Source organism: Procambarus clarkii, chromosome 91 (genome assembly GCF_040958095.1).
Source record: "Procambarus clarkii isolate CNS0578487 chromosome 91, FALCON_Pclarkii_2.0, whole genome shotgun sequence".
Classification (NCBI taxonomy): Eukaryota; Metazoa; Arthropoda; class Malacostraca; order Decapoda; family Cambaridae; genus Procambarus; species Procambarus clarkii.
In genome coordinates, this window is record NC_091240.1 from 4,694,869 (window position 1) to 4,705,399 (window position 10,531).

The window sequence follows — 10,531 nt, forward strand, 5'->3', positions numbered from 1 at the left end:
ATTACCAAACCAGTATTTACCCTTTGTAAATCAATGCCTTTGATATCACTTTTGGTGGTGCTAGTCTCTTGACTTTTGCACCTTCTTTTGATAATTACTTATGCTGGCATCCAGCAAAATTGTTATACATGCTTCCTTTTGACAATTATTGTACTTATGAACCACTATTGCTGCTGGAGAAGTAGTCTAATGGCTTAGTTTTGTGGATTGTTAGCATAATCGGTGGTCTGGTGTTACAAACTGCAAAGTTATGGGGGTACAAGGAAGGCCATGGATAACAGGCAGTCAGAGTGCCAATTTCTAAAATTATACCAATGCCTTTGACATATACAGTAATACCATGCCTGGAATACCAAGTGTCTAAGGATAGCAAGGAATATTTTTATCAATGCTTAGTGTGCAGAAAAGCCTTATTATTGTCAACTGTTCAGCTTGCTACCTTTTGTTCAAATTTTCATCAGGAAGAGTATTTATAGAAAGGGAGAAAAATGATGATTTGGGAATAAGAACGAATGGAATCTACCTAATTTAAGAAAAATACAATTTTGCAAATTTTTTTTATTTATACTCATGACAAAAGATGACCACAGTGTTTAGCGCTTTCTGCGGAGAGATAAAGTATTGTGCCTCAACCAGCAAGAGCGACGTGATCCTCCCTTTGTCTGGGAGTAGTGGAAGCCACGTCCTAAACCACGATGTTTGCGGCCTGCTGATGTCTTGCCACGCATCTCGCGGTGCTTCTGTGTATGCTTGCATATCCAGTTGAGTGAACCACTCTTTCGAATAACATTATGGCGAATGTCAACCAAAATCACTTCAAAGTACTTGTATGTAGAGTCTTGAGCAACCCAGTAGCTGTTTAGCACACGAAGTCCACCAAGCCTCCGACCAGTGCGCTCCTGGAGGAGTGGCATCGTGAGTTCATATTTTGCCATTCATTAATTAATTCAATCAAACTGTTTAAATCAAAGATTCTCAACAAAGAAAATTTCCAGTAGGGACAATTTTAGGGTCTAATATGGGAACTGGGACCACATGCCCTATTGGAATATTGATCTTTCTACAGACTACAATTATACAGTACATTACATAATTGTGGCAGATAAAATCAAAATTAATTTATAATGCATATTACTTTGAATGCAAATTCTGAGTAACCTTGGAAAGCAAAAAATTACAACAAAGAATTTAAAAAACTGTTCTTATTCCAACGGCACTGTAGAAAAATTATAGATTTCACAAGGCACTAGTTTTGGCATAACCAACAAAACATTTCCAACGGCAAAAATGCTTACCTCAGCCAGTGACTGCAAGTTGCGGGTTGGTTTCAGCTGATTCACACCATGGCTCTTTGGCTTACCATATGTGGCACCTTTGGGCACTGGGCGCTTACGACCACCCCTCCGAATACGAATGCGGTAGATCACAAAACCTACAAAAAAAAACAGAGTGCATTAGATTAAATCAAACAAAACCAAAAACCCTTATGCCTTTAAAAATTCAGAAAAAAGGGTATTGTTTTCTCAACCTAATCACTCTGCGTGGTGCATACATTCATCATAATTACATTAAATTGAAAAACGCTAAATTCAGTATTACAAAAATCAAAATTACCTTGCTTGGCCTTGTATCCCAAGCGACGGGCTTTCTCTGGACGAGTTGGTCTAGGAGCACGGTGCAGTTTGTTCAAGTGCCGATATTGCCATGCACGTATACGAAGCAAGAAGCGCATGACATCGCTCTGCTTCTTCCTGTATATCTCTTGCATATATTTATATGCACCCATCTTGATGCAGGTGGAACCTATGGGGAAAACAAATGTTTTAGAATGGAAATTTCAAACTCAATTTGTTTTAAGTGCCAATCAAAAATCAGTAAAGGATTTTATTAATCAACATGAACATCTGAGTGGTGCATGAATTTCATCATTTAAGTCTGTAATTCAATTAACCTTATTGCAAAGTATCACCCCCCCCCCAAAAAAAAAGTACAGTAACTTGCAAACATCCAATAGAACTACCTTTAAGGTTCCATTATATCCCCCCCACCACCACCACCATTACAAACATGCCACTAATGCATTATTTCAAGTTGTTGAGAAAGTTCCCAAACAATAGCTGTGGTGGGGCACAAGCACCCATATAAGCCTCCTGCTAGAAAAAAATTAAAAAATTGCTTTTTATCGATTTTTTAGGGATCCAGAAATGTATCAATTTACAGCACTGCATCTAGACAAAATATTGTTTAGTTATATATGGGATGCATTTGTAAACATCATAAGTTGTGAACTACCTGTACTGAATATCAAATAGCACCTGGCATAGATTAGTTTCATTGAAAAGCCCTGCAGTAGTTTGTAATACCTGTACTAAGCAAACAAGTCAACTACAGTACATTAAATTTAAAAAATTTAATTCTTTCCTTCGTGAAAGGAAGTAATTGTTGCTCTAAAAGTGTCCATGTGGGCAAATTTTTAGGAAAGTTGAAGCAAATAAATTTTTATCAGCATCAAACAACTCTAAACTCGTATTGTTATATTTGCAATGTTAATATGCTAGTCACAAATGAGCGAGTTTTATGGATTTTGCTTGTGGCAAAACTTACGCTGCACATTGTGTAAGAAATGGGTACATAGTATTGAAAAAAAGGGGTTCACAGTTTAAAGAAAGTTATGCAAGGGACAATATTATAAAACAAGTTTGGCAACTAGGCCCTGAGGTGGTGTTTGTCACTAGCATGCATGAAGAAAATATTTTTGTTTTCATTCTACCGAGAATGATGCAAATGTTCAGAAATTTTCATTAAACTTTTTACTCTATTTGCATTTTAAAATAATTTTAAAAAATACAGTATTTAATTTATATTGCCCATTTAACTATTTACTTCCATATACAGTACTCATCTACTTTTAAACAAATTCTATGAACTTTCATCATGCACCGACCTAAACCTGTACAAGGCCTGGGGGCCAAATTTAACAAAGATTTTATCAATTATGATTTTCTGTACATACTAAGCCCATTTATTCTAGATACCCACTTGCACTGAAACTTTCTGTAACCACAGAACAACAACCTATTTCTTTTCATTCCATAAACATTTTATATTTGGTGGAAGGTGGTTGAAACACTGGCAAGACCCTTATGTTCAGTGTTCTGTCCTCATGGCATCTTGCCCCTTTACTATTTACTGTACTCTGCACATAGTTATGAGGTCTGGTCGAGGATGCTAGCTCTGAAATCAACTCGAAGATAATATACTATTCCAAGAGTGTTCCATGTTAAACTTGTCTAATACTGTTTTTATTAATTTAACTTTTTGATTAAAACAATAACCATTGTTTTTTTATCAGAACAATAATTAAGACGTGTCAATCTATTTTACTTTGAAATTGTCTAAAAAAAACTAGTCTAAAATGTGAACACACGACCTTTCAACTTTCCTTTGACAAGTTCAAACTTTTTATTCTTTGCAAGGAAACTACATGCACTGAAATCACGACAAAGCACCACTGACATCATTGCTCATTTTTTCTCGACTTTAAAAGGATCTCATTTTAACCACTTAAGTACATGCAGTAACTTTCTGGATATTTTTACATTCTCACAGCACAGTATCATTTTTCACATGCATAAAGGTACATTTTAAACAATGACTACTGTATGCAAGATCCCTCAAGACCATTTGTTAGACATTCGTTACTTTATACTATATTTTTTAATTTACGTTACGCAGACACTCTTAGCTCCCCCCTCAAATTGTGGTTTTTGGTATTTCTATTGCCACTAGAAAGCAGTCCATAAAATTATCCAAAGAGTCTTAGAATTACACAAGAAATAACATTAACTTACTACAGTATGTTTCTTATTCTGAATTTGACAACCGACTTTAAAATCCTTGATAAATGCAGCTTCTAAATCCAATTCCCGAGTACTGTACATAGTTTACAAATACTGGAAATATTATAACTGGAAAATATACTACAAATTTGTGTAAACTCAACTGCAATGTATAAAACTTTTTACAAAACTAAAACATTTATGAATAGTTTCTTTCCATAGGCAAAATATCTATTGAATCAAGAAAATTAGGAAAACAGTTAAACTGCCTCGCTTATTAAACAGAAATTTGCTGTTAAATGTTTTATCTGATAAGATAGTATGGTTGATTACTGAAATAAGAGGCAGGATTATAGGTGGTTACTATTCAGCCAGCCACTCCTTAAAAATGTCATCAAGGGTTTGAAAATATAGAGACGGTTTATCATTAAGTCACAAAACTCACTTATGGGGTGTATATCAGTTAAAAGTAAAATATTAACTACAATGACTCACATTATGTAAACATTTCTTTAGTATTACCGAAAAGACAAACCCTAAATATTGTACAATACAAATACTGTTCCCTAGTGATTAATAATGAACCTCATTTTTATTTGTAACAACTGCAGATTCATGTACTGTATTTAAATTTTATCTGTATTTAACGCTTTATCACTCTTCGAACGCAACCTGCATTCGATTTCTCTCAAGTCCGAGCATCAGACATGATGTGCGTCCGATAAAAATATTTTTAATAAAATTAATTTATTATCCGATCGACTTCGGACTAATTTTCAAAATGAGTGCCTTTTAGAGTGTGCACAATTTGATACCAAAATGAAAGATGCAACACGAAACTATGTCAGAACACTTGAAAGATTACAAGTACTTTTTGGTCAAGATTTTAAAATGTTAAAGTTCTATTATGCTATTATTATAAGACTAGTTTTAAAATGCATGCCTTTAGATTGCAAACAATTTGATACCAAAATGAAAGATGTAACAAAAATTTATCAGATCACTGGATAGAAATAATTTTGATGAGCGGCCAAAATTAAAATATTTGTTAAAATTCCATTTATTGCTCTATTATTATCAGACTAGTTATAAAATACGCGCCTTTTTATTACGAACAATTTGATATCAAAATGAAAGACAAAAATTGATGTTATCAAAATGAACGAGTATACACGTTTGGCTGCGATGTGCATATTGGTGCTTGTTCACGAGTAAGTTTAGGCTTTGCTAAAGGGAGTCATGCTGGGTTTTTGGACAATATATGCATATACAACACCTGTAGGGAATTTAATTGCAAACACAATGCTACCAAAATGAGCCACTAACACGAGAATTACAGTAAGAAAACTGAAACGAGTACAGTACACACATTTCACTGATTTTGTGCGCTCACAGGTAACTTTTGCAGACTTTCGGCTTTGTTGTGGGGAGCCATGCTTGGCTTTTGGACCATATATGCATATACACCTGTAGGGAATTCTGTTGCGAACACAATGATACCAAAACGAACAACGTAGCACGAGAACTAGGGTGAGAAAACAAAATATTATACACAGTGTCGCCGAGCAGTCGCACGCACAGCCAGTAGTAGTTCATGCATATGCGCAGAGCACAGGCCTGGGGCGCAAGTGTTAACTTTTCTGTCAATGAAAATGAATTTTAATAATTTCATGTAGAAAGTTGAAAATTTTTTTTACTCTGAAACATAATAAGTCAGTGGGTGATGGCCACGAAAGTTTGAAGCAACAAAATCTTCGACTTTTCATAACATCTCCCACCACCAGCTTTGATCTTTAGTTACGTTTCAGAGAAAGTAACTTCACATTCTATATTCAGCTCTATTATAGTCGGCAAATGTTATAAAGTATTTGTTCTTTACTTACATAATTTTAAAAGGCCAAGGATAATTATATGGGTATTTCTTTATATGAAAATCAGATTATATACAAGTCACTGGTAAGAACACTACAAAATTATATAATTAAAAAAGGATTTGCAGTGCAGCATTTTTTATGGGAAAATCAAAGTTTATACTGTATTTGGATAAAAGCCATTTCCATTCGACAGATTAAATTTAAATACTGTACATGAAGACAAGTCTTCACAAATTAAAATAAGGAAATTCATTATTACTAGGAAACAGTATTTATATTGTACAATATTTAGGGGATGTCTTTCCAGTGATACAGGTACTGTACGAAAGAAAAGTTTACAGTGATGTGAAAATCGTATAGTTAATATTTTACTTATAAATGATACGCACCCCATGAATAAGTTGACAATGATAAACGGTCTTTATACTTTCAATACTATGACATGTTTAAGGACTGACTGACCGAATGGTAACCATCTATAATCCTCTCACCCTGCCTCTTATTCCAAGAATCAACCATACTATCTTATCAGATAAAACATTTAGCAAATTTTCCATGTTTAATAAATAAGGCAGTTTGACTTTTCCTAATTGTCTTGGTTCAATAGAGATTTCAACCTATAAAGTTAACCATTAAAACTGCTTTTAACAAGAACTTATAGAAACCTTTGGTGGCCTGGTGGTAGCACACTTGCCTCCTGACCAGTTTCGTATACAGTCCAGCCACGGACAAGGAGGATTAACTGGGCATTAATTTGTCTAGTAATTAGAAATGTTAATACTTTTTAATTTTCCAGTAATTGCTAACATTAAAATAGCATAAAAGAATTTAAAAAAAAATGGTGAAAGCAAAAACCAAATTCAGATATAATCTGGAATCATTTGTATATATGATTGAGTTATAGTCTTGTTGCTCAAGTTGTTTTATACAGTTGGAAAGCTAAGATTAGGATTGGAGGGTTATATAATCTGCTACAGTTTTGTTCCCCCATTGTATTGAACGAGCAACCAGCTAGCCTGGGCCTAACTACTTGCCTCAACGCCCCGTCCTGCCCGGGAGTGTAAACCTGAAGTACGAGGGAGGCCTTTACCACGGGTTTACTGGTTCCAGCCATGTTAATATTATTAGCCAGATGTTATTACGAGAGGTCGGAGTCTACACGTAGGGAGGGGGGGATTACCACAGGTTTACGAGCCCCATGTTAACATTACGAGGCACCAGAGTGCACAGAGCCGCTCACAGCCTTCTGGGCTCCCACTCTTAAGTCGCACCCACCAATATTATCCATGTGAACACGAAACGAGAGAGACACACAATGTTACTTCAATACCTAACCAACCTTAGACACAGTAATCATTACCTTAAGACAGGCTACGAAGACACGCATCTTGGCCCAGAGACTTGGCCTCAAGGTGCCGCTGACAAGCTCAAGTCTTCCACCACATGGCGCCATCACCAGTCTCAATAACACAACATTTTCCTACTACAAGTCCACTACATTTACAGGTGATAGTGCAGGCCATGACCAGCAGAACACAAGCCGCTGGAGAGGGTGGAGGACGGGTATAAGGTGGAGAGATAGAGAGAGTGGGACTCACCCTGGCCGGGTCGGTGTGTGAAGAGGGCGCCCTGGTCGGCCCGTCCGCCGCCTGCCTCTTGGTTCTTAACCACAACTATCTCTCTCTCTCACTATTATACTCTTAGCCCATATTCCTATCTCTATTTCTTTTTACAATATTTTCAAACTTTAATATTTTGTTATATATATTTCATCACAACGACCAGTATTCAATAATTTTATGATCAAGTACATTTATCCTAATAATTAGTACACTGCCATCCTATTTTGGTAAAGAAATTCATTTTCTTTCGCAAATTAAAATAAATTTCGCGCTGTTATGGACTATTTTCTACCCAAGCTACATATTATTTAATCTTATTAAGCAACTATAATACCCTTTTCAAATTGCTAGGCTCATGTCATGTAATATAAGGAAGCATCAACTTGCCGGACATAACCGAAAAGAAAGTTACGGTGACCGAACTGTTCAGTATTATGGAGCGGCCGGTGTTCGGATGCACTCCATCATGCATGGAAGGAGTGTGCATCATTGCATCACCACCTTTCTTACCCTGCACACTGAAAAGTCATATACCACCTTCCTAGATCTCAAGTCTGCCTTTGATATTGTAAATAGACATGTTATCTTGAGTGAGCTTGCAAGAATGAATATTGGTGGTCGGCTTCTTTCTTGGATCAGGAGTTACTTATCCAACAGGAAATCATCTGTATTTTTCCAGGGGCATAGGAGTGTAACAAGAGACTTTGAACTAGGTATCCCGCAGGGAGGTGTCCTCAGTTCTACCTTATTTAATATCTTAATAAACACGCTGTTAAACTCTGTACCGAGCGTCCACATCATTAGCTATGCTGATGATATAATGATACACACCACTGGGTATGCTAACACGCAGAACACTCTTAACTCTGTATTAGACTCATGTCAGGACCTAGGTTTAGTTATCTCAGGAGAAAACAAAGATACTAAATCGGCGCCCACCCAGGCAGGGAGGAGCTGTTCGCAAGATGCAACTGTCTGATGGCTCCCAGCTTGACTACGTAAACAGATTCAAATACCTTGGCCTTGAGGTGCCACTGTATGGTCCTGTTGTATTCAGACTCTGTCGTCAGTATATAGAGAGGCTCCGAGCTCTCAAGGCTGTTGCAGGTTATCACTCAGGCTATGGGGCCAATGTCAGAATTGTCAAAATGATGTACCTTGCATACATCAGATCTTTAGTGGATTATGCTGCACCTCTGCTTGTTTTGATGCCTGAAAGAAAGCCTGGAGGGCTTGAAAAATTGCAGAACGAAGCCTTGAGGATAATCCTTGGGTGCCTCTCGTACCACAAAGATACTTAATATGAACATAAGAACAAAGGTAACTGCAGAAGGCCTATTGGCCCATACAAGGCAGCTCCTATCTATAACCACCCAATCCCACTCATATACATGTCCAACCCACGCTTGAAACAATCGAGGGACCCCATCTCCACCACGTTACGCGGCAATTGGTTCCACAAATCAACAACCCTGTTACTGAACCAGTATTTACCCAAGTCTTTCCTAATGACAATGACAATATTTATAATGATAGTCGGATAATGACAACATAAGAACAAAGGTAACTGCAGAAGGCCTATTGGCCCATACGAGGCAGCTCCTATCTATAACCACCCAATCCCGATCATATGTGGCATTCTTCCAAGAAAAGGAGTGGGAAATGAATGGATGTCGAGGGCACTTGGTGTCAATTGCCGGCTGGAAAGATATTGCAAATCAAATGCAATATCTTTCATAGACAACTGGGAACACTTCTATGGAAGAAATGAAATGTATGCTCGTGATGGGGTGCATCTATCGAGGGCTGGGGTTGTTGCTGTTGCGAACTCGTTGGAAGAAGTGGTTAGAGGTGTTTGTTTGGGTTTAAACTGTTAGTAGATAGAGGTATGGGAATTGATTTGGAGGAAGGAGGTAATAAAAGTATGTGTTTGTGGGAGAAAGGAATTGGCAAAATGATCAGGGAAAGAGAAGGGCCTCAAAATAACAATTCACTTAGGGTATATTACACTAACCGTAGAAGTCTAAGAAATAAAATTAACGAATTAAATGCTCTTGTCTGCACAGAAAAAATAGATATTATTGCACTTACCGAAACATGGATGAATGTAGAAAATAGAGAACTATTAGTTGAATATCAAATTAATGGATTTAAACTATTTCACACAGATAGATATATTAGACGAGGAGGTGGAGTAGCCATATATGTTAGGGACAATTTGAAATGTAGTCTCAAAGAGGGAATCAAAACTGAGCCACACACAGAAACTATTTGGATAGAATTAAACGAAAAAGCTAGTAATATTATAATAGGAGTTATATATAGGCCACCAAATTTAGACAGAATGGAAGCAAAGCATCTATGGGCTGAAATATAAGAACATAAGAACATAAGAACAAAGGTAACTGCAGAAGGCCTATTGGCCCATACGAGGCAGCTCCTATTCTATAACCACCCAATCCCACTCATATACTTGTCCAACCCGTGCTTGAAACAATCGAGGGACCCCACCTCCACAATGTTACGCGGCAATTGGTTCCACAAATCAACAACCCTGTTACTGAACCAGTATTTACCCAAGTCTTTCCTAAATCTAAACTTATCCAATTTATATCCATTGTTTCGTGTTCTGTCCTGTGTTGATACTTTTAATACCCTATTAATATCCCCCCGGTTATGTCCATTCATCCACTTGTAAACCTCTATCATGTCACCCCTAACTCTTCGCCTTTCCAGTGAATGCAACTTAAGCTTTGTTAATCTTTCTTCATATGAAAGATTTCTAATTTGGGGAATTAACTTAGTCATCCTACGCTGGACACGTTCAAGTGAATTTATATCCATTCTATAATATGGCGACCAAAACTGAACTGCATAATCTAAATGGGGCCTAACTAGAGCAAGATATAGCTTGAGAACCACACCAGGTGTCTTGTTACTAACGCTGCGATTAATAAATCCAAGTGTCCGATTTGCCTTATTACGAACATTTATGCATTGATCCTTTTGTTTTAAATTCTTACTAATCATAACTCCCAGATCCCATTTCAAGGGTTTTGAAATGGTCAAAGGATTGGCAGATGCAGTTTAATGCTGATAAATGTAAAGTTCTGAGGTTAGGTAATGATGATAGAGTTACAAGATACGAGCTAGATGGTGTTGTGATTGCGAAGTCGGATTGCGAAAGGGATCTGGG

General features: G+C 37.0%; 1 protein-coding gene across 2 annotated transcripts; it reads right to left on the reverse strand.

The window, feature by feature from the left end:
• Positions 1-543: 543 nt before the first annotated feature.
• On the reverse strand, positions 544-7,445 carry LOC123773943 (large ribosomal subunit protein eL15). Of its 2 annotated transcripts, none has more exons than XM_045767926.2 (4): positions 7,312-7,445; positions 1,615-1,803; positions 1,296-1,432; positions 544-899 (listed from the first exon to the last, which is right to left on the reverse strand). In XM_045767926.2, exons 2-4 carry the CDS (start codon positions 1,784-1,786, stop codon positions 594-596), a joined length of 615 nt encoding a protein of 204 aa, XP_045623882.1. In that variant the 5' UTR covers positions 1,787-1,803; positions 7,312-7,445; the 3' UTR covers positions 544-593. The 2 variants fall into 2 exon arrangements, with proteins under 2 accessions (XP_045623882.1, XP_045623884.1); XM_045767928.2 differs by lacking the exon at positions 7,312-7,445 and adding an exon at positions 7,074-7,205.
• Positions 7,446-10,531: the final 3,086 nt, after the last annotated feature.

Excerpts from the sequence above, each read along its gene's own strand:
- LOC123773943 (XM_045767926.2), bottom strand. The coding sequence starts at position 1,786 with ATGGGTGCATATAAATATATGCAAGAGATATACAGGAAGAAGCAGAGC. Across the intron at positions 1,433-1,614 it reads GGGATACAAGGCCAAGCAAG|GTTTTGTGATCTACCGCATT; the intron begins GTAATTTTGATT and ends TTTTTTTTGTAG. Across the intron at positions 900-1,295 it reads ACTTGCAGTCACTGGCTGAG|GAGCGCACTGGTCGGAGGCT; the intron begins GTAAGCATTTTT and ends CCACTCCTCCAG.